Consider the following 24,452-nt stretch of genomic DNA (forward strand, 5'->3'; position numbering starts at 1 on the left):
AAAGTCACCAAGGTTCGTGTGTAATTTTTTCTGGTTTTATTATTTTTTTGAGGCAGAGTCTTGCTCTGTCACTCAAGCTGGAGTGCAGCGGCACGATCTCGGCTCACTGCAACCTCCGCCTCCCAGTTCAAGTGATTCTCCTGCCTCAGCCTCCTGAAGAGCTGGGATTACAGGCGCCTGCCACCACGCCCAGCTAATTTTTGTATTTTTAGTAGAGATGGGGTTTCACCATGTTGGCCAGGCTGGTCTAGAACTCCTGACCTCAGGTTATCCACCCGCCTCAGCCTCCCAAAGTGCTGGGATTACAGGTGTGAGCCACTGCGCTCGGCCTTTTCTGATTTATTAATTTTAATACATTAAAACCTTAGGAATGGAGAAAGCCCTCAGTTGGGCTGCTACTGTGGAAGCAGAACCCTTTCTACTTTAAGAAAATTAAAAACAAGTGCCTGTGTCTTAGTCCTATCCTGCATCTTGTCCTGTCACACAACTTCCCATGCTCACCCCAGCAGTGCCCTGATCACCCCTGCTCTTAATAATGTATATTATCAAAGTGTATTTTCCTTTTTTTATATATGTATGATGGTTTCTACCCATTTTGAGCTACCTGCCAATTACTAACTCAGGTTACAAAATTGCTCACTTTGTTTTTTTTTCCCCTTTAACTCCTGGAAAGCTGTGATGCTTAAGTTTTTTACTATCTGCCTCAACCTATTTTTCCCATGAACTTTTAGTGCAAGACTCTGCAGAGTGTGAGCTTTTCAGGAAAGCTATAATATACCATTATAGCAGAAATGCCAGAAAACCTGAATTTACTAGCATGACCCCCTTAAATCAAACTATCTGGTACTACGTTTGTATTTTTGTTTTCTTTTTTTTTTTTTTAATTAGTTTCTGATCTGCTGAATGGTAGTCCTTATAAAGGACAGACAAGGAGCCCCCCTCTACTACTTTTGTTCTGAAATCCAAAATTAGGTCAGGTAGGTAACCACAACCAGAGTGGCAAAGAAAAAACAAACCCAGACCAAGAAACAACAAAAATGGCAAAATATAACCTACCTACAGTAGAGACTGTAGATCCAGCCTCATCCAACACGTCCACTGATTCTGCCAACTGGAGCTGGATTTTAGGGACCACAGTAAGAATAGCCAGGACATCCAAAGCAAAGCGCACAGTGTCATTCCTGGACAGTAAGAAGAATTAGTCAAAGGGAAATTAGAATATAGCCACAAGAACCAAGAGAGACAGAGATAGAGAGACAGAAACAGACACACGCACACAGAGAGACTATAAATCAGAACCGCTACCAGTGTGGCTCTATCTCGAGCTGTCACAACAAGAGAGGATTTTATAGTTACAATGACATTACTTCCAAAAAATACAGCAATAAAATTTTTACCTATCAAACTTCTACAATAAAAAACACAGAATAATCCTGAATCCTTTCATTCTAGCGAAAATATATAGACAAACACACTCTCAAACTTTTGGTGAGAGTAGAAATTAGCACAATCTTTCCAGAAAGTAATCTGGAGGCCAGGCTCGGTGGCTCATGCCTATAGTCCCAACACTTTAGGAGGCCGAGATGGAAGGATCACTTGAACCCAGGAGTCTGAGACCAGACTGGGCAACATGGTTTTATATTTTTCTATTAAAAAAAATATAGGCCGGGCACAGTGTCTCACGCCTGTAATCCCAGCACTTTGGGAGGCTAAGGTGGGCGGATCATGAGGTCAGGAGATCAAGACCATCCTAACATGGTGAAACCCTGTCTCTAATAAAAGTACAAAAAATTAGCCGGGCATGGTTGCGGGTACCTTTAGTCCCAGCTACCTGGGAGGCTGAGGCAGAAGAATGGCGTGAACCCGGGAGGCGGAGCTTGCAGTGAGCCGAAATCGTGCAACTGCACTCCAGCCTGGGAGACAGCGAGACTCCGTCTCAAAAAATATATATTTTTATATATATATACAAAAGATATTAGCCGGATGTGGTGGCACCTGCCTGTAGTCCCAGCTTCTCAGGAGGCTGAGGTGGGAGGATCACCTATGCCCAGGAAGTTGAGGCTGTGGTGAGCCATGATTACACCACTGCACTCCAGCCTGGGCAACAGAGTGAGAGCCTGTCTCGAAAAACAAAAAAAGAAAAATGAAAAAAAAAAAGAAAGTAATCTGGAAATATGAAACAAGATTCTTAAAATGTTCATAAACCCTGTCCTAGAAATTTCACCTCTAACAATCTGTCCTAAAGAAATAATCAGGCCGGGGCCAGGCGTGGTGGCTCATGCCTGTAATCCTAGCACTTTGGGAGGCTGAGGCGGGCAGACTGCCTGAGTTCAGGAGTTCAAGACTAGCATGGGCAACATGGTGAAATCCTGTCTCTACTAAACTACAAAAAAAAAAAAAATTAGCCAGGCTTGGTGGCGGGCGCCTGTAGTCCCAGCTACGTGGGAGGTTGAGGCAGGAGAATTGCTTGAACCTAGGAGGCAGAAGTTGCAATGAGCTGAGATCGAGCCACTGCACTCCAGCCTGGGCCACAGAGAGAGACTCCGTCTCCAAAAAAAAAAAAGAAAAGAAAAAAGATTCAGGCCAGGTGCAGTGCTTCACGCCAGTAATCCCAACACTGTGGGAGGCTGAGGCAGGCAGATCACCTGAGGTCAGGAATTCAAGACCAGCCTGGCCAACATGTTGAAACTCCATCTCTACTAAAAAATACAAAAACCAGCCGGGCGTGGTGATGGGCATCTGTAATCCCAGCTATTCAGGAGACTGAGGCACGGAGAACTGCTTGAACCCAGGAGGCAGAGGCTGCAGTGAGCCAAGATCACACCGCTGCACTCCAGCTTGGGCAACACAGTGAGACTCAGTCTCAAAAAAAAAAAAAAAAAAGAAAGAATCAGAAGAATTTACGTAGTAAGATGTTCATTAGCCACATTAAAATAGCAAAAGAATGAGAAAACCCACATAGACAAGAGCAACATATGTGTTACAGTACACTCATAAACTACAGTCATGGACAATCATTTTCAAAGAACCCTAAAGAATGAGGGAAAGGGTTCAAAATACATCATTAATGATATAAAAATAAAAAATGTAAGATATAAAATTAAAAATCAGACAATACCAAGTACTGGCAAGAAAGTAGAGAAATGTTGGATGTCTTTTGTAGTTAAAAAAGAAAAAAACGGCTGGGTGCGGTGGCTCACGCCTGTAATCCCAGCACTTTGGGAGGCCAGGGTGGGTGGATCACGAGGTCAGGAGTTTGAGACCAGCCTGGCCAATACGGTGAAACCCCATCTCTACTAAAAATACAAAAATTAGCTGGGCGTGGTAGTGGGCGCCTGCAGTCCCAGTTACTCGGGAGGCTGAGGCAGGAGAATCGCTTGAACCCAGGAGGCGGAAGTTGCAATGAGCCAAGATCACACCACTACTGTACTCCAGCCTGGGTGACAGAGCAAGACTCCGTCTCAAAAAAAAAAGAAAAAAAAGTAGAGAAATGAAAGCTCCTATATATTGCTGGTGGGGAATGACAATGGCATGAACGTTTTTAGAAGCAATTTGGCAATATCCAATAAAGGTAAGAACACAGACACCCTACAAAACCAGATGCTCTACATCATATCCTCAAGAGAGCCTCCAAAAGGAGGTTCATGATACCATTTATTTAATAGGAAAAAAAAAAAAATACAAAAACACTAAATTAGCCATCAATGGCAGAATAAACTGCAGTATAGAAATACAGTGTTTTAAATAAATATTAACATATATAAATCTCAAGAATAGAAGTGTAAAAACAGCAAGCTGCAAAAGACAAACTTAGGAAAATAACAATTTAAAAACATGCAAAGCAGTACTATATTATTATTTATGAACACAGCACAGATATATATAGTATAAAAACATGAGTGGGGAGAATATGGTTCAAATTCAGAAGATGAGTGACTCTGGGGAGGCAGAAAAAGAACTGAGGGAAAAGCAAATACAACAACATGTCTATCCTGGTTAATGATGGAGCAGTTGTTATACTATTCTCTGTGCCTTTCTACGTTTTGAAAATATTCATAAAAAAGATGAATTTGATTAAAAAGTATAATATCAATTATGTGTACTTACAAATATTATGTAATGAATGCTAAGTAATTTTCTCTTTAAAAGATTCTGCATATTCTAAAGCAGAAACATTTACTAATTTTATTTCTAAAAATAAACTTTTAAAATCAAGGACTATTTTTTCAATAATCCAAATACAGGCCGGACAGTGTTTCATGCCTATAATCCCAGCACTTTGAGAGGCTAAGGCAGGCAGATCACTCAAGGCCAGGAGTTGGAGACCAGCCTGGCCAACATGGCAAAACCCCATCTCTACTAAAAAATACAAAAATTAGCTGGGCTTGGTGGTGTGCGCCTGTAATCCCAGCTACTTCAGAGGCTGAGGCATGAGAATCACTTGAACGTGGGAGGTGGAGGTTGGAGTGAGCTGAGATCGTGCCACTACACTCCAGCCTGGGCAACAGAGCAAGACTGTGTCTCCAAAACCAACAAAAAAATAAATAAATACATATGTACCAGTTTAAAAAATGTATTTATACCCTTTCTAGTTATCTTGTGAGCTGTCATAATCTTTTTTTTGGAGACAGAGTCTCGCTCTGTTGCCCAGGCTAGAGTGCAGTGGCACAGTCTTGGCTCACTGCACCCTTCACCTCCTGGGCTCAAGCAATCCTCCCACCTCAGCCTCCCTAGTAGCTGGGACTACAGGCATGCGGCAACACACCATGCTAATTTTTTTTTATTTTTGGTAGAGATGGGGTTTTACCATGTTACCTAGGCTGGTCTCGAACTCCTGATCTCAAGCATCGAACTCTGCCTCAGCCTCCCTAAGTGCTGGGATTGCAGGTATGAACCACCATGCCTGGTCTGTCATCACTTTTTAAACAATTCTCCAAATAAATATAATAACCTACTTTTCCAATATTCTAAAACAGCACTTCTCAAAGTATAGTCTGAAGACTTCGAGAAGTCTGAGACCCTTTCAGAAGGTCCTGTGAAGTCAAAGTTATTTTCATAATAATAAGATGTTACTTTCCTTTTGCACTCTCATTCTCTCATTGCATAGTAAGAGAGTCTTCCAGAGATTATGTGATATCACAAAAACTGAATACAGAAGCAGATATGAGGTATTAGGCCAGACATTTTTTCGAACTTGCTAAAATTATCTGGTTTTATTTTGGAAATTTTTCATGAATAATGCAAACATGCAATGGGTTCACTTTTTTTTTTTTTTTTTTGAGACAAAGACTTGCTGTGTTGCCTAGGCTGTAGTACAGTGGCATGATCTCAGCTCACTGCAACCTCTGCCTCCCAGGTTCAATCGATTCTCCTGCCTCAGCCTCCCAGGTAGCTGGGATTACAGGTGTGTAACACCACGCCCGGATAATTTTTCTATTTTTAGTAGAGACGGGGTTTCACCATGTTGCCCAGGCTGGTCTCAAACTCTGGACCTCAAGTGATCTGCCCACCTCATCTTTCCAAAGTGCTGAGAGTACAGGCATGAGCCATCGTGCCTGGCCCACATTTTTTTAGTGCATAAATATTTTTACATTTTTCTGTTTTAATTTCTAATACACTGAACACTGATAGATATATCACAAAAACAAAAGCCTTTTAGAGTTCTCAGTAATTATTAATACAGTAAAGGTATCCTGAACCCAAAAAGTTTAATTACACCTGCTCCAAGAGTACCTCACTATATTTAAACACTGGGATTTAACAAACATACTATATTCCCCTAAATAAGCCCCTCTTATCTTTATGGCTGTGATTAAATAGGAAAAGAAGGTCAAGCACTCTGTTTATAAACTTTTTTACTATCTTCTCTTAAGATCCCATCTTTCGGCCAGGCACGGTGGCTCAAGCCTGTAATCCCAGCACTTTGGGAGGCCGAGACGGGCGGATCACGAGGTCAGGAGATCGAGACCAGCCTGGCTAACACGGTGAAAGCCCGTCTCTACTAAAAATACAAAAAACTAGCCGGGCGAGGTGGCGGGCGCCTGTAGTCCCAGCTATTTGGGAGGCTGAGGCAGGAGAATGGCGTAAACCTGGGAGGCAGAGCTTGTAGTGAGCTGAGATCCAGCCACTGCACTCCAGCCTGGGTGACAGAGCAAGACTCTGTCTCAAAAAAAAAAAAAAAAATCCCATCTTTTTCAAAAGAGTTTTATTTATTTTTATATCATCTTCAAATAGAACCTACCCAATTTCCTGATTACATCAGCCACCCTTTTCTGGGCCTTGTCCTGCTCTGCTTCAACTAATTTGTGAAAATCCTAACAGTGTGTTGAATTCCAAGAGTAAAAGGACAATTTTATATGAACATAATATAAACATTATATATGGTTGTCAAGTACTAGCAAGACACTTAAAGTCTAAGCACTGAAGAATCCTGGACTCTAGCCTCAAGACAAGACTTTAACCCCAGCTCTGCAGCTGTGGCCATGTAAATCACGTACCTTCTCTGACAGTACAGACGCTGATCCTTGCCTATTACGTAATATTTACAATCACCAAGACCATACATATGAACAAGTGTGCTGTAAATTAAAAATCGTATTTTCATGCCTAATTTCTCAGTTTCAAGTCCAAAATTTCAATTCAACAAATTTTGTTAAGCATATACCATGCACAAACCAACATCAACTTTAGTAAAAAGATGCATCAAACTTCATTTGAAATCTCTCTCTGGTCCCACCTTGCATAATAGGTCTTCCAATTGCAGGCAATAGAAATAAGCTGCAACAAGAGTTGCACACAAGAAAGTTTGAGGAAGACTTCAGCTGGTTCCCAATATAGCTGTGCTGGGCCATATTCTATCAAAAATTCCATCATTTCCACAATCTGTTCATGAGTATATGAGCATGCCTATAAGGAGAGATATACAGTATTATTATTATATATAACTCTACATCTGCCTACTACCTTCTTGAGCGCAGCTCACTGGCCAAGATATTTCATTTTACTTATTTATTTCAAGACAGGGTCTCACTTTGCCGCCCAGGCTGGAGGGCAGTGGCTTGATCATGGCTCACTGTAGCTTCAATCTCCCAGGCTCAAGCTATCCTCCTGTCTCAGCATCCCAAGTAGCTAGAACCATAGGCACATGCCACCACACCCAGCTAATTATTTTATTTTTCGTAGAGACAGGGTCTCATTTTGTTGTCCATGCTGGAGTGCAGTGGCACGATCATAGCTCACTGCAGCCCTGAACTCCTAGACTCAAGTGATCCTCCCACCTCAGCCTCCTGAAGTGCTGGAATTACAGGCATGAGCCACCATGCTTGGCCAAGGTTTTAATTAAAAAGTAAATAATAATACCTTTCAAATTCCACAATTCTTAAGTCAAAAGCCCATATGTGAAATAATGACCATATATTGATTAATCTTTTACCTTATTTATAATTAGACTCACAATATGATTTGTCCAAAAAGATAACAAGTTTCCTTTGTGCATGTAAGTTATAGCTCAAGAGAAAGAAGCATCATGTGACTGATTTCTTTTCAATTTGTGACTTTTTTTTCTTAAGACTGGGTTTCACTCTGTTGCCCAGACTGGAGTGCCATAGCCTGATCACATGCAGCCTCAAACCCCCAGACTGAAGTGATTCTTCCACTGCACCCTCCAGAGTAGCTGAGGCTACTCATGCACCACCATGCCTTTTTTTTTTTTTTTTTTTTTGAGACAGTCTGTGCCCAGACTGGAGTGTAGTGGTATGATCATAGCAGTCTTGAACTCCTGGGTTCAAATGATCCTCCCACCTCTGCCCCCGAAGTAGCTAGAACTATAGATGCACACCACAGGGCCCAGCCAATTTTTAAAACTTTTGTAAAGACAGGGTCTCACTATTGTTGCCCAGGCTGGTCTCAAACTACTGGCCTCAAGAAATCAGTTGGTGATTTTTTAAAAAACATGCAGCTACTCATCTGTATCCCAAAACATATCAAACTCCACAATGATAGAGAAGTAGAGTTATAAACACATTTTCAGAAAAGAAATTCTGCATAGAAGGCAAATCATCTAGTACTTTTCATACAAAATAGTTCTTTGCCAGGTACAGTGGCTCACACCTATAATTCTAGCACTTTGAGAGGTCGAGGTGGGAGGCCTCTTTGAGCCCAGGAGTTCAAGACCAGCCAGGACAACATAGTTGCACCCCCAACTCCACAAAAAATTTAAAAATTAGCTGGGTGTGATGGTGTGTGCCTATAGTCCCCCAACTACTCAGGAGGTTGAGGTGGGAGGATCACCTGAGCCTGGGAGGTTAATGTTGCAATGAGCTGTGGTCACATCACTGCACTCCACCCTGGGCGACAGAGGGAGACTATCTCAAAAAGAAAAAAAGAAAGCTTTTTTATACACACTTCAGTTAATCTTTTAGTTCTAGAATCCCAGCAACTTACAACTGGAAGCAAAATAATTCCCTGAAATTCACCTATTACATCCATTTTTCAATTGGTTCTGCCTTCAAACAGGGAAGTATACTCCAACAATGGGCATAACACAGAGTCCACTGATCTGAATGTGAGTTTCAGGACTGAGATGCTACAGAGAGGGCTAACAGAACTTTCCCTTTCAAGACAAGGTCCTCTCACCTTGTACGGGGGTTGCGGGTGGACAAGAATGCCACCCTCAGTCCTCTGAAGTGACTGCTTCACTTGTTCCAATTTAATGGCCAGGTGAGCCTCAAAGTATTTGCGCAAGGCCATGCAGGTATGTTTCCCAGTTTGGCGGCTAGCAAATATTTCATCATCACTCAGAAGTGCACCCTGATCTTCCAAATTTAGAATCTCCAAAGTACTGATCTATTAAGATACAAAATATTGGGGTAAAAGAGGGGAAAAGGCAAGAGTTAAGAAAAAAGATTAAAAAATGGGAAAATGTTTTAGTAAACTTTTTTTATTTTCCACACACATTCTGCTATGTATCAGTAAACTTTTATGCTTAACAATACTGACAAATATCAAACCATATTTATGTATATCTATGTATATAACATGATAACAGTAGCTATATGAAAACAAAACATTAAACCCATACCGAAAAATGAACAAGCTTTTAATCACAGCAAAAAATATACAGGCATAAAACTATTGCTTTTAGAAAGATCAAGATCATCAACTGCCAATCCCCGTGATAAGATTACTATATCCAAGGCAAGTCTACAATGGCACAGTGTCCTCAAACTACTAAAGAAAAAGAGAAATTTGTGAAGGAAGGAAAAAAAAAACAAAAAAAAAACTTCACAGAAAGAATGGCAGCAAAACTCCTCTAACCAAAAGCTTCCTTTCTTCAAGGGTGTGCTGTTAAAGGGCAGCCAAGACAACCAGGACCCTTAATCCTAGTGAGAAAAGCACTGAAATAATCTCACCAAGTTCACCAGACGACGAAGACCATCATAGCGGTCAAAGAGCTCCAAGACGGCCCGAAATGAGAAGCAAATTGAAAAAAACATGGTAGCATGGCAGCATCCTGAAGCATGAGAACACTCCATTAACCACAGGGTATAGTTCACCACATCAGACAGAACATTGTGGGGATGCATGCAAACCTGCAAAAAAATACAAATAAAACAATGCTTTTAAATTGTGGGCAAAGGAGCCCTCGAACAGGATGAAAAATTCACCAGTATAGATATCTGCAGAATACAATGACCATTTCCAATCAAGTCACTCTTAGTACAAAGTTTAGGTTATAATACAAAGGCAATTTTAGAACACAATCCATTCCAAACCTGAAAACGACCTAAATTTAGATAAATATTTAAATACAACCTATACTTACTAAGTGCCAACAAATATTTACATTATTTACTGCTCACGAGGGCTCCATTATACAGGTATTAGGATTCTCACTTAAAAGAAGAGGAAGAGGTAAGGAACTTCTCCAATGTGATAAAAGTGGCTCAGATTTCTGATCCTAAGTCTAGGAGTTTGGTATTCATTCTCTGGTTAATTCACACACATTTTGATGTCTACTATGGGTCACAAAATGAAACTGTAAAGCATCCCCAGGTTTCCTTGATATTTTTTTCTCTATCTTAGCCATAAGTAATTTTGTATGTACACACACAGATTAGTTTATTACTCCCAAAAGACTACCTATCTTGTATAAACACCAAAAGAAAAATTAAAACTGATATTATTAATAAGCAAAGATAATGTCATAGCTCAAGAAGAAATCACCCATTTCACTCTACCAGAAAAGACACACCAAATAAGAATACTAGAAAAATGTTCCAGGAATAGAACTAACAAGAACTTTGCTTTCCTAGGGGATCCCAGGAGCCCATCACTTTTCAAATGTACAACCCACAGCCTGGGCAAAATGGCAAAACCCTGCCTCTACAAAACATGTAAAAATTAACCAGGTGTGGTAGTGTGCCCTTGTTGTCCCAGCTACTTGCAAGGATGGTTTGAACCCAGGAGGCAGAGGCTGCAGTGAGCCAAGATCATGCCACTGGACTCCAGCACAGGCGACAGAGTCAGACCCTGCCTCAAAACAAAAACAAAAACGAAAAACCACATACATATGTATAACCCATTTACACTTTTAAAAAATCACAAAGCCAGGCATGGTGGCTCATGCCTGTAATCCCAGTACTTTGGGAGGCCGAGGTGGGTGGATCACTTGAGGTCAGGAGTTTGAGACCAGCCTGGCCAACATGGTGAAACCCTTTACTACAAACACAAAAATTAGCCAGGCACAGTGGTGGGCGCCTGTAATCCCAGCTATTCTAGAGGCTGAGACAGGAGAATTGCTTGAACCTGGGAGTTGGAGACTGCAGTGAGCCAAGATGGCACCACTGCACTCCAACCTGGGCAACAGAGCAAGATTCTGTCAAAAAAAAAAAAAAAAAAAAAGTATAAAAAGTAGCCAGGCATGGTGGCACAAGCCTATAGTCCTAGCTACCTAGCAGGCTGAGCACTTGGGCAATAGGGCGAGACCTTGTATCTAAAAATATACACACATATACACCCCTATATACAATATAAATTTGTGTGTGAATGAATCAGTGAGAGACTAGGTCTGTTGCGTGTGGCTTTTTTTTTTTTTTTTTTTTTTTTTTTTTAAACAGAGTCTTGCTCTGTAGCCCAGGCTGGAGTGCAATGGCAGTCTTGGCTCACTGCAACCTCCGCCTCCTGGGTTCAAGCAATTCTCCTGCCTCAGCCTCCCAAGTAGCTGGGATTACAGGCATCTGCCACCATGCCTGGCTAATTTTTGCACTTTTAGTAGAGACAGGGTTACATCATGTTACCCAGGCTGATCTTGAACTCCTGATCACAGGTTATCCACCTGCCTCAACCTCCCAAAGCACTGGGATTACAGGTGTGAGCCACTGTGCCCAGCCTGTTGTTTTTACAATAACTCATAAACGTCACTCCACTAAGACATCAGAAAAGTACCTGAAGGCTAATCTTAATGCCATAGAAATGGCAAAAACTAAATAAAGCTCCCAGACTCCAATCCACCCAGCATTTTCCCAGTAGAGTCAGAAAAAAATAGAATCATTTCTAAACAATTTTACATTTTTAGAATGCTTTATAAAGACTAGATATTCACGTTCCTTGCTTCTTTCATTAAAATTTATTTATTCAACTATTGTTTTTTTCTTATCCAAAAGTCATTCTGCAAATGTGATCTTTTAAAGAGGTTGTCCCCAACCAAATCTCATCCCCACAAACCTGTATAGATGAGACTTACTCTTTCCATGGCATCCTGATTGTAGGATAGGTAATACAAACACATAGATACACCGGTTGCAGCCATAGAAGGACGAGGTATTTCCAGTAATTTCTGTACTCCACCATGCGCAACAAATTCTGTGGCAAATTTGTTATGGAGCAGGAGAGATGCTAGGTGCTAAAAAATGAGGACACAAATTACCACAAAATAACCTAGAAAATTAACAAAATCTCTTGACCTAATATTCAGTTAAGCTGTTAAATACAAAAGTCCTCTAAGGAGACAAGCAATCCCTCACAAAAGAAAACCTAATATTATTTAAAATAAACAAAAAGACTAAGATTCCTTAACATTTCTCTTTTCTTTCCTAACACCAGGGATTTTTTTTTTTTTTTTTTTTTTCCCAGATGGAGTTTCACTCTTGTTGCCCAGGCTGGAGTGCAATGGCGCAGTCTTGGTTCACTGCAACCTCCGCCTCCTGGGTGCAATCGATTCTCCTGCCTCAGTCACCTGAGTGGCTGAGATTATAGGCACCTGCCACCACGTCCAGCTAATTTTTTTATTTTTTAGTAGAGACAGGGTTTCACCATGTTGGCCAGGCTGGTCTTGAACTCCTGACCTCAGGTAATCCGCCCACCGGGGCCTCCCAAAGTGCTGGGATTACAGGTGTGAGCCACCATGCCCAGCCTGATTTTTTTATGAAGGTGAAAAATATTGCTATAAGGGCTGGGTGCGGTGGCTCATGCCTGTAATCCCAGCACTTTGGGAGGCCGAGGTGGGCAGATCACTTGAGGTCAAGAGTTTGAGATCAGCCTGGCCAACATGGTGAAACCCTGTCTCTACTAAAAATACAAACAATTTGCCAGACATGGTAGTGGGTGCCTGTAATCCCAGCTACTCGGGAGACTGAGGCAGGAGGATTGCCGGAACCCGGGAGACAGAGGTTGCAGTGCGTCAAGATTACACCACTGCACTCCAGCCTGGGCGACAGAAAAAGACTCTGTCTCAAAAAAAAAAAAAAAAAAAAATTACTATAAGTAATGATATTGGTCAGGTGGCTTGTCTCACTCCTGTAATTCTAGTACTTTGAGAGGCCAGGGTGAAAAGATTGCTTGCAGTCAGGAGTTCAGGGCCAGCCTGGACAACACAGCACAACCCCATCTCTGCAAAAAATTTAAAAATTAACCAAATGCAGTGGCACATGCCTGTAGTTCCAGTTACTTAGGAGGGTGAGGTAAGAGGATCGCTTGAGCCAGAGAGTTCAAGGCTGTAGTGAGCTAAGATCAATTGTACTACTGCACTCCAGCCTGGGTGACAAAGTAAGACCCTGTCAGTCAACCAATCAATCAGTAACCCTACAACCATTTTACTATTACATATTTAGGTTGGTGAAAAACTGCAGTTTTTGCCTTTGAAAGCAATAGCAAAAACTGCAGTTACTTTTGCACCAACTTAATAGCTTCCCTAACGGACTTTTGCTAACCTTCCCATTTTAATCCTTTTAATATAAACAGCTCTATATCCTAGCTTTTGCTCACTCATCAACTAATGAATTCCCAAAATCTGCCTTCCTTTAAATTGATCAATATATCCCCAAAAGAAGAATCTTGAGCAAATTATCTAAACAAGTATATTTTTAGAACTAACCATGTGCATTTTAAATAGATGTCTTAAAGGTTATCTTTTAAGGTTTTTTAACTGCCTGTTCAAGTCCCACTAGCCTCTCTGGGTGGACTTGATCTCCTGCACAATGTTATGAGCAAAGAATATAATCCAAGCAGCAGGCTGCTTGATGACTCTGAACCTAGGCCAACATAAACAGGGCCTTGGGAAAGCTAGAGCTCCCCCTACTGTTTCCCACATCAAGGTATCTTCCAGGTACCAACAACATAGATTTGTAATGCACAAAAACATGATTTGGTATCTGCACAAATCTCACTAAGATCAATGGAAAAAAACAGGGATGTGCCCTCTTCAAAAAAGTTCTCTCAACAACCAGGCTCAGGCTAACCCTTATATATAATTCAAATCCCTTCTATCATTACCCTACTTTTTGTTTGTTACAACACTCTACCACACTTCCACACACTCCTTCCCACAAGACACAGCTAAACTATGTGACACCCATTATAATTCTCCACACAAAAACCTATAAAAATAGCAACTGCCCAATCCCTTCTTCCATTGCACCCTGTTCAAGACCAGAAATTGTATCTGAAAGCAATATCGTTGGGCCACTGGAGACAACTTTGATCTCCAGCTTCATCCCACTGTGCCAAGTATAACCATGAGCTTACACACTTAATATACACACACACCAAATCCCACATGTAGAAACACGTTACTCTAATTATGTCTGACCTCCTCCAAACTTGAAATTTCTGAAAGTTAAAAGGCAAATTTCCTCATTTCTATTCCATTTCAAAATACTTTGGAACTATACTACTTTGGCCAACATGGTGAAACCTAGCCTCTACTAATAATACAAAAATTAGCCGGCCATGCTAGCACATGCCTGTAATCCCAGCTACTCAGAAGGCTGAAGCAGGATAATCACTTGAACCCGGGAGGCCAGGGTTGCAGTGAGCAGAGATCGTGCCACTGCACTCCAGCCTGGGTGACAAGAGCGAAACTCTGTCTCAAAAAAAAAAAAAAAGAAAAAAATTATAGGTTTATATGTCTGTATCTCTTAACAAACAAAAAATGACAAAGACTTGATTTATTTATTCGTTGGCCTCCTTGTATCCCTCGTACCTGAACATAAGCCTCTGGCCCATAAAAAGCACTCAATAAATGTTCAGTAAAGAACAAACACAAAAATAAAGTTACCAAGTGGTAGTAAAATAAGCAGTTCAGCAAAGGGAAGATAAACTAGAAGATGATTAAAGAAAAAGCAAGAAGAGTGTTGTGTCAAGATCACCGATGGGCACATCACAAAAGTTTGATCCAACCTTGGTCCCCAGAGTTTTCACAAATGCTCACTGAAGAAAATTCCCAGGACGATTTGCGGGCCTCTCAAAACTTCTGCTTCGAGACTTTGATAAAGAACCTTAGTAACTTGACTACACACCCTAGTACTGAATTCCCTTACCATCTACCAGAAAATTCACCCCAACAATATACAGGAGCAGTGATCCTCAGGGAAGTCAGAGATGAGTTGCTCTACAGGAGAGGGGTAAGAACACTGCTGTCTGTGTAGAAAGAAAAGGATGGCAAAACTGAGATACATGTTACTCAGCAGAGTTTCTAGGCTTGAAAGAAAACTAACAAACAATGGGCTTAAGAGAGTTCAGAATGAATCAAGTAGTGGACCATTCAGATGTCGCTGCAGTTTCTGCATGTATAATTGATGGGATCCTTCTGAGGATGCTAGAATACAGAATTACGACACTGAGCCACGCCAGCCATAACCCTTATTCTTGTACTTTTCTTTCTTGCTAGTAATTTTATGTAGCAGGTTGAAAAAGCTACCCCATGCTAGGATAGACTGTATACCGATAATTTTGAAATAAGTTCTAGGATGTATTTTTCTTCTTGTATCTTTTCCTTCCTACCATGATATTAATAATTTATAAAGGATCTGCATAGTTTGAACGTATTTGAATAACTTCAGTATACTTTAGCTCTACTGTTTGATTTGACCCAAAGAAGCACCAAGAGGACAAAAGTATTCCCATGTGTTTTAGAAGCCCAAAGTCAGTGAGACAAAACCCAACATCAAGAATCTGAAGCAAACTCACTTGTGGGGAAAGAATATAAAGAGAGCATTGGGTAGTTTAGCTAGAGTATAATAGATTTTCTGGCTTTCAAAAATCTAGACTGCAATAAGATGAAACTTTGTGTTATTTTTACAATTTTCAGTACAAATAAAGGTATGTATAGAGAAATAACAAAGTTGACATATTTGAGTGTCTTTAAAAAAAAAAAAAAGAAAGAAAGAGCCAGGTGCGGTGGCTCACACCTGTAATCCCAGTACTTTGGGAGGCTGAGGTAGACCCTTGAGGTCAGGAGTTCGAGACCTGCCTGGCCAATATGGTGAAACCCTGTCTCCACAAAAAATTTAAAAAGTAGCCAGGCGTGGTGGCACATGCCTGTAATCTAAGCTACTCAGGAAGCTGAGGCAGGAGAATTACTTGAACCCGGAAGGCAAAGGTTGCAGTAAGCCGAGATCACACCACTGCACTCCAGCCTGGGAGACAGAGCAAGACTCAGTCAAAAAAAAAAAAAAAAAAAAAAAAAAAGGCCAGGTGCGGTTGCCCTTGCCTGTAATCCCAACACTTTGGGAGGCTGAGGCGGGCGGATCACCTAAGATCAGGAGTTCTAGAACAGCCTGGTAAACATGGTGAAACCCTGTCTCTACTAAAAATACAAAAATTAACTGGGTGTAGTGGCTTATGTCGGTAGTCCCAGCTACTCGGTAGCCTGAGACAGGAGAACTGCTTGAACCCGGGAAGCGGAGGTAGCAGTGAGCAAAGAGCACCACTGCACTCCAGCCTGGGTGACAGAGTAAGACTCCGTGTCAAAAAAAAAAAAAAAAAGAGCAAGAAGACCCCAAACTCACTAAAGGGAAATTATTTCCTGGGTTGCAAAAGGGCTGAACATGGGAGAGCAAGTAAGACTAACTCACAAGGTCCCCACTTACCCATGATGACTAAGCTGATCTGAATGGAGCAATACAGTTGAATGAATAACAATGTGGCTATCATACAGTTCTCAACAGGTAACTACTGAGAGATGAGGCCATTGCACGGTTGCTCACATCTATAATTCCAGCACTTTGGGAGGGTGGCACATGGAAAACTTGAGCCCAGGAGTTCGAGACTAGCTTGGGCAACATAATGAAACCCAGTCTCTACCAAAAATACAAAAAATTAGCTGGGCAGTGTGGTGCACACCTGTGGTCCAAGCTACTCAGGAGGCCGAGGCAGGAGGATGGCTTGAGCCTGGGGGGTGGAAGTTGCAGTGAGCCAAGATCACGCCACTGCACTCCAGCCTGGGTGACAGAGTAAGACCCTGTCCTCAAAAATAACAAAAAATAAATAAAATAAAATGTATAACACAAACAACATTGTTGTAGTCCAGTCACTACGCCAGAAAAAAAAAAAGAAAAAAGAAAAAAGAAAGAAAACACTGTAACAATCCTAGAAACCCAAACAAAAGTTATATTCAGTCTCACTTATAACAAAGTAACTTATCATCTTTGTGTTCCATTCAAATCTTGGCTAATTTTATACCTGTTACATGTTCATCTTAAATTTTTACTTGTTACATATTCATTCATTCTTTTCTGACTTCTGCATACCCAAGATTTCACTAAAAGTTTGGAGTGGTTATGCTTTTTTTTTTTTTAACTGTAATTTCACTTTAAAATTAAACTTTAGCCTAGCAGAGTAACTTCAGTTTTTCATGAAAATCCTTATTTCCATGGTTCAACAAACAAATATTAAGGGAATTCATTCAGTTCCTAAGTGACTACTATTTGTTGATTGCTTACCATATACCAGTCCCTGTTTTAAGCAGTAGAAATTAAAAAAAAAAAAACCCTCAAAATTATATGCAAAGATGTTCACTGCAATGTCCCCTGTAACAAAAAAATGAAACAGCACAGGTATATCACAAAACTAAGAAAATTACAGAGCATCTAATTTGTATAGAACAATCATATAGCTACATGTAAACATTCTTAGGATACAAGTGAAGCTGAACTGTAAAGTCTAGCTAACAATTATTTTCAAAGCAACTGTGTCTATTAAAGATTAGAATGAAGCACAAAAATAAAAAGTTATTTTATTATAAGCGAGACTGAATGTTATTTTCTTTTGGGCTTTCAGGATTGTTACAATGTTGTTTATGTTATACTATTTTTTTTTTTTTTTTTAGACAGGGAGTTTCAGAGTTTCGCTGTTATTGCCCAGGCTGGAGTGCAATGGCAGGAGCTCAGCTCACCACAACTTCCGACTCCTGGGTTCAAGCGATTCTCCTGCCTCGGCCTCCTGAGTAGCTGGGATTACAGGCATGTGCCACCACACCCAGCTAATTTTGTATTTTTAGTAGAGACGGGGTTTCTCCATCTCTAGTTGGTCAGGCTGGTTTCGAACTCCCGACCTCAGGTGATCCACCTGCCTCAGCCTCCCAAAGTGCTGGGATTACAGGCATGATCCACTGCACCGGACAAAGTGTTATACATTTTTTTTAAAAAGTAATTTTAATGACCTCATCTCTCAACAGTTACCTATTGAGGAGAACTGTATGATAGCTACATTCTTATTCATTCAACTCTCTCTCTCCATTCAGATCAGCAGTCACCTTGAATTAAGTGTGGACCTTGTGAATTAGACTTAGTTGCCCTCCTATGTTTAGCTCCTTTGCAACCTTTACTGAATTAGGGTCTGCCTGTCTTGTTTTTTTCCGAGAGAGTCTCGCCCTGTCGCTCAGGCTCATCCTAGTGATCTTGGCTCACTGCAATCTCCACCTCCCGAGTTCAACTGATGCTCATGCCTCAGCCTCCTGAGTAGCTGGAATTACACGTGCAAGATACCACGCCAGGCTAATTTTTATATTTTTTGTAGAGAGCAGGTCTCCCATGTTGACCAAGCTGGTCTCAAACTCCTGGGCTCAAGCTATCCTTCTGCCTCCGTCTCCCAAAGTGCAGGGATTACAGGCGTGAGCTAACGTGCCTGGCCTGTCTGCGACCCTTTTTTTTTTTTTTTTTTTGGGGGGGGATGGAGTCTCACTCTGTTGCCCAGGCTGGAGTACAGTGGCACAATCTCTGCTCACTGCAACCTCCGCCTCCCAAGTTCAAGCAATTCTCCCACCTCAGCCTCCTGAATAGCTAGGATTACAGGTACCTGCCATCATGGCCAGCTAATTCTGTCTGCTATTTCATTACTCATTTTCTAGTTTATATTTTGTTACCCCTAGGTAATTTAACATATACAATATGTACATAGTTTAGAAAAAATTTTGTGGCCGAGCGTGATGGCTCACACCTGTAATCCCTACACTCTGGGGGGCCGAGGTGAGTGGTTCATTTGAGGTCAGGAGTTCGAGACCAACCTGGCCAACATGGTGAAACCCTATCTCTACTAAAAATACAAAAAGTTAGCCAGGCATGGTGGCAGGTGCCTATAATCCCAGCTACTCAGGAAGCTGAGGCAGGAGAACTGTTTGACCCAGGAAGCGGAGGTTCCAGTGAGCAGAAATCACGCCACTGCACTCCAGCCTGGGTGACAGAGCAAGACTCCATCTCAAAAAAGAAAAAAAGAAAAAATTGTTGTTAGCTGATACAGGTAATATCTAAAAAGTAGCGCATAAGCAAGCACTATTTCATATTTTTCCTCTCCTATTCAGCCACAATAATGGAGGCCAACTCATGTCTAGATCCACTTTTTATCTCAACACTCAGCCCTTTAGATTAACACCTAAGTTTCTGTAGAGATACACAGTAAGCCTCCTCTCTTCTATCTAAACAAGAATGTTTTGATTGTTACTATTCTGATGCATCTGGCTATAGAAATATCCTGAGCAATATAATGCAGAGAAATTACATGTTAAAACCCCCAGCACATCTCTGTCAATAAAATGGTCAGTGACACAGGGTATGGTGGCTCATACCTATAATCCTAGTACTTTGGGAGGCCAAAGCAGAAGGATTGCTTCAGTCTAGTTTAAGACCAGCCTGGGCAACATAGTAAGACTGTCTCTACAAAAATTTTTTAAAAATTAGCTAAGCATGGTGGCATGCACTCGTCTCACTCAGAAGACTGAGGCAGGAGGATTGCTTGAGCCTAGGAGGTCAAGGCCACAGTGAGCTATGATCACCCCATTGCACTCCAGCCTGGATGACAGAGTGAGACCTATCTCTAAAAATAAATAAATAAAGCTTCACCAGGTGCGGTGGCTCACGCCTGTAATCCCAGCACTGTGGGAGGCCAAGGCGGGCAGATCACTTGAGGTCAGGAGCTCGAGTCCAGCCTGGCCAACATGGTGAAACTCCGTCTCTACTAAAAACATACAAATCAGCCATGCACAGTGGCATGTGCCAGTAATCTCAGCTACTCAGGAGGCTGAGGCAGGAGAATCACTTGAATCCGGGAGGCGGAGGTTGCAGTGAGCCGAGATCGCGCCACTGCACTCCAGCCTGGGCAACAGAGTGAGACTCCATCTTAAAAAAATAAATTTAAAAAAAAATAAAGTTTTTAAAAAATCCCCAGTGACCCAATATTTTTAAGAACTTTACCTTTAGTGCCTCAAATGTAAGCAGGACATCATTAGTTTGCTTCAGGTCAATATAGAACATCATCAGCTCCCGTGATCCAAGTTGCATGAATATGGGAAGTAGCTGAAATGAAGACCAAATACAAGTCTTAAATTTTGGTTTTATTTTCATGTATTTCCTATTCCACTCTTTGAGGATAGAAGCCTAAAGAAATGACACACCTCTTCCTCCCTCCCTATGAAGATAAATGTATACACGCACTGTAATCAAACAGACCATATCAGGAACAACCTGCATAAGACTTGACCAGTTTCAAGCAAAGTCTTGTTTGTGGCAAAGTTAGAATATATCTTTGTATAAAATGCTACCATAAAACACCAGAGAAATGAACACAATAATTCCTATGTGTGAACAGTACTCTTCCCAATAAGCTTACCTCCTGATACTCTCCTAGAGGGGTCAAATACTGGAGAATGAGTCGCTGCTCGATAGCAGGAGTCATAGGATAAAGGGTATAATTGGTGCCAATCACCCAGGGGGACATTTCTGACCAGCTGCTGTTAGACAGCTCAACAAACATGCGATCTGGATCAGAAGATGAGAAACCCAACTTTTGCTTGGCTTTCCTAAAGTTCTCTCTGTCACCCTGTTTTGCTGACTTGTTTTTCTTTAATCCTCCATCCTCAGGTTTGGTTGTTGAGTTCACTCTGCTACTGGTCTTGTGGCCTGAATCAAGATGAAAGGAGATCTCCATGTCTCCAGAAGCTTCCTCTTGGTCTCCATCCACTACATCTACAGCCATGTCACCATAGTCCATATCCACAGCCTCCTCATCCAGAGGCAAAAGGGGTTCAGAAGAGAGCTTCCGTGGACTGGGACGCTTGTTTTCCTGCCGCAAAGCCACTTCCTGTAGCTGTAGCTCCCTCAGTCTTCGAAGCACTATTGCCACCTATCAACAGATAATTGGAGAAAAATGGGGTGCCTCTTTATTAAGGATTAAGTAATCCTTAATAATTCTTATTTCCACATAACTGGAGACTCACACAGTGAGCCCAATACCTGGTAATAACAACAATTTGATAAATATGTTGCTTTGATTGCAACAAATTGATAAAATAAGTAACAGCTAAGTATTATTCCTCATAAAATTTTCCAGAGAACCCAAACCAGAAGATTTGCACGTAAAATACGTCATGGACAACTGATCTGTTTGGGTCAACTTGACCTGGACCATCACACCTGAAGAGGCAGAAATTAGATATATTCATGATTTTTCTAATGTGTCATTGAAAACCAAACATGAAAGTTTCTCAAACTTTTATCTACTGCAGGTTGTATTCCATTAGATATTGCCACCTATATTATACATAACTACATTATCATTTTTCAAGTTCTTTTTTTTTTTTTTTTTTTTTTACTTCTTAAGTACTTACTTTTTGGGCCAACCCTATAAAGTGGTACTGTGTTTCATTTTAAAAAGAGAGGGATGGCCAGGCGCAGTGGCTCACACCTGTAATCCCAGTAATTTCGGAGGCCAAGATGGGTGGATCACCCGAGACCAGGAGTTGGAGACCAGCCTGGCCAACATGGTGAAACCCCGTCTTTACCAAAAATACAAAAAATTTCCCGGGCATGGAGGCGCTCGCCTGTAATCCCAGCTACTGGGGAGGCTAAGGCAGGAGAATCATTTGAACCCGGGAGGCGGAGGTTGCAGTGATCCAGCTTGGGCAACAAGAGTGAAACTCCGTCTCAAAAAAAAAGAGAGGGATTATGTGTGCACTTTACTTTGAATTGCATTTTTTAAATTAGAATAGTGGATAGATAAAAGGAAGGGCACTTGGAAGCTGTTATCCTCACCAAACTAATACAGGAAAAGAAAACTAAACACTGCATGTTCTCACTTATAAGTGGGAAATGAACGATGAGAACACAGGGACACATTGCGGGGAACACCACACACTGGGGCCTGTCGAAGGGGAGTGGGAAGAGAATCAGGAAGAAGAGCTAACGGATGCTGGGCCTATTACTTAGGTGATGGGTTGATCTGTGCAGCAAATCACCATGACACATGTTTACCTATGTAATAAATGTGCACATCCAGGAGAGGTACCCCAGAACTTAAAATAAAAGTTGATGGGGGGGAGGGGGAAAAAAAGGGCAGAGGGATGGATATTATAAGTGTTCACAATCAATTTAGGTGATGTATATACGTAGTTGTTCACTGTAAAATGCTTTCAATTTTACTACACATTTGAAAATTTTCATAACACAAATGGTAGAAAGGGAAACAGAGAATGTTACTATTCTTTATTGGCATACAACGTCATCATCCTTGACAAGATTAAAAGTAGCTATTTTGTGCCAAACACGGTGGCTCACGCTTGTAATCCCAGCACTTTGGGAGGCCTAGGTGGGTGGATCATGAGGTCAGGAGTTCGAGACCAGCCCGACCAACATGGTGAAACCCTGTCTCTACTAAAAATACAAAAAGTTAGCCAGGCATGGTAGCGGGCACCTGTAATCCCAGCTACTCAGGAGGCTGAGGCAGGAGAATTGTTTGAACCCGGGAGGCGGAGGTTGCAATGAGCCAAGATTGCATCACTGCACTCCAAACTGGGCAACAAAGCAAAACTCCGTCTCCAAAAAAAAAAAAGGCAGCTATTTTCTATTTTTAAAAACTCTTATGGAAACTAATATTGAAATTATAGCCATGCTCCAGTACAAGGTAATCAATAGGATCTACTTATTCAGATTCAGGTAACAAAGAATTTGTGAATACTCTCCCACCTTATACAAAAATTTATTCTAATACAGTCCTTACCAGCTGTGAATTTTCATCTCTATAGTTGGCAGCAATGTCTTGATTTTCCATAGCACCTCCTAACAGTCCAGTAGAGTATGTCCTCAATGGTTGATCAGCCTCTCGGGCCCATTTGAAAAGATTCTCGACAATGCCCTCCTATAGTAAAGGAAATTAAATAGTACATTTCGGAAAAACTCCACGTTCATGATTAACAATATAAGCAAAGATTTCAGTCTCATGAAAAAAATTTTAATATTTCAATGTTCATAAGAGTAAAAAAAGCACTACTACACCATCTAATAGGTTCCTTAGTTATATAAAGTATCTGTGCAAAAGAAGCCTATTCAGCCAATAAAACTCAATCTATCTCTTTTAGGTTTTTGCAGTCAGAAAAAAATAATTAAAAAATAAATAAAACTCAAGCTAAAAATTAACAATCTCCAGAATATAGTCCTAATCTAGATGTTAACTTCCGAAAGGCTCCATGATCAACTGGGGATCACTGAAAGTAACCCTCATAGAAACTCACAATAATATATTAACGTTCTGAGAAGTACTCCATCAAAGTAGTGTTTAATTTAGGCCCCACATACCAGAACCTTCTTTTTTTTTTTTTTTTTAAGACAAAGTCTCACTCTGTCGCCCACGCTGGAGTGTAATGGTGTAATCTTGGCTCACTGCGACCTCTGTCTCCCAGGTTCAAGCGATTCTCCTGCCTCAGCCTCCTGAGTACCTTGGCCTATAGGCATGTGCCACCACAGCCAGCTAATTTTTTTATTTTTTGGTAGAGACGGGGTTTCACTATGTTGGCCGTGCTGGTCTCGAACTCCTGACTTCAAGTGATCCGCCCACCTCAGCCTCCCAAAGTGCTGGGATTATAGCGTGAGCGACCATGCCTGGCCTCCCAAACTTATTTCTAATTACCTTTTATTATGAAATATAATACATATAAACATGCATGGTCCAAAGAACTTGAAAATCACCTATGTCCTACTGCCCAGCTTAAGAAATAGAAACTTTCTGTAGGCCAAGATTGATAAAAACATAAAATAAAAATAAGTAATACATTAAAATTCTTTTACCTTTTCCAGATCACAAATTTAAAAATAAAAAAATTTTTAAAGAAATAGAAACCTCCAATGTACCCCTCCTTATGCCACCTCCTGCAAGGAGGTTTAAACACTCCTAAATTTTAAGAATTTTCTTGTTAAACTTTGTTAACTGCTATATGCCTTTGAACTACATAAATTGTGACAGTGTATATATTCTGCTGCAACTTATTTTTTACTCAGCATATGTTTTTTAGATTTATCTATATTGCTGCATGTAGCACACTTAAATAGCATTCAAGACAGGCTACAAATATTAATTTATCTCATACTCATATCAAGCCTGTAGGATTGGGCAGGTACTATATTTACAGATGAGGAAAATGAATCACAATGAGGCTAATGAACCAAAAGTTACAAAACTAGTTAGTGGCAGAGCTAGGATGTGAACCTAGACAGTGTACCCCTACAGATGCTCTTCACTGCCATACTCTGCTATTTTATTGGCTTGACCAATAATGATGATATAAACTATGTTTGTGCTAGCCAAGTATCTAACATACAAACCTAGGAACAGAACTGCTAGGTCATAGGGTATGTGCATGCTCAACTTTACTAAATGAGGCCAAACTTTTCCAAAGTGATTGCAACAATTCA

At 40.9% G+C, this 24,452-nt stretch overlaps 1 protein-coding gene across 2 annotated transcripts in view; it reads right to left on the reverse strand.

Moving 5' to 3' along the window:
* DCAF1 (DDB1 and CUL4 associated factor 1) overlaps positions 1–24,452 on the reverse strand; it is a 204,847-nt gene that overhangs the window by 29,094 nt on the left and 151,301 nt on the right. For both annotated transcript variants that reach the window (XM_050780665.1, XM_050780666.1), the window contains 8 exons: positions 22,765–22,902; positions 20,380–20,892; positions 19,965–20,066; positions 11,744–11,902; positions 9,411–9,590; positions 8,635–8,844; positions 6,737–6,906; positions 1,057–1,181 (listed from right to left, as the gene is read on the reverse strand). In XM_050780665.1, the coding sequence (XP_050636622.1) occupies positions 1,057–1,181; positions 6,737–6,906; positions 8,635–8,844; positions 9,411–9,590; positions 11,744–11,902; positions 19,965–20,066; positions 20,380–20,892; positions 22,765–22,902 (1,597 nt within the window). The remainder of the gene's footprint in view (positions 1–1,056; positions 1,182–6,736; positions 6,907–8,634; positions 8,845–9,410; positions 9,591–11,743; positions 11,903–19,964; positions 20,067–20,379; positions 20,893–22,764; positions 22,903–24,452) is intronic.

Source organism: Macaca thibetana, chromosome 2 (assembly GCF_024542745.1).
Source record: "Macaca thibetana thibetana isolate TM-01 chromosome 2, ASM2454274v1, whole genome shotgun sequence".
Classification (NCBI taxonomy): Eukaryota; Metazoa; Chordata; class Mammalia; order Primates; family Cercopithecidae; genus Macaca; species Macaca thibetana.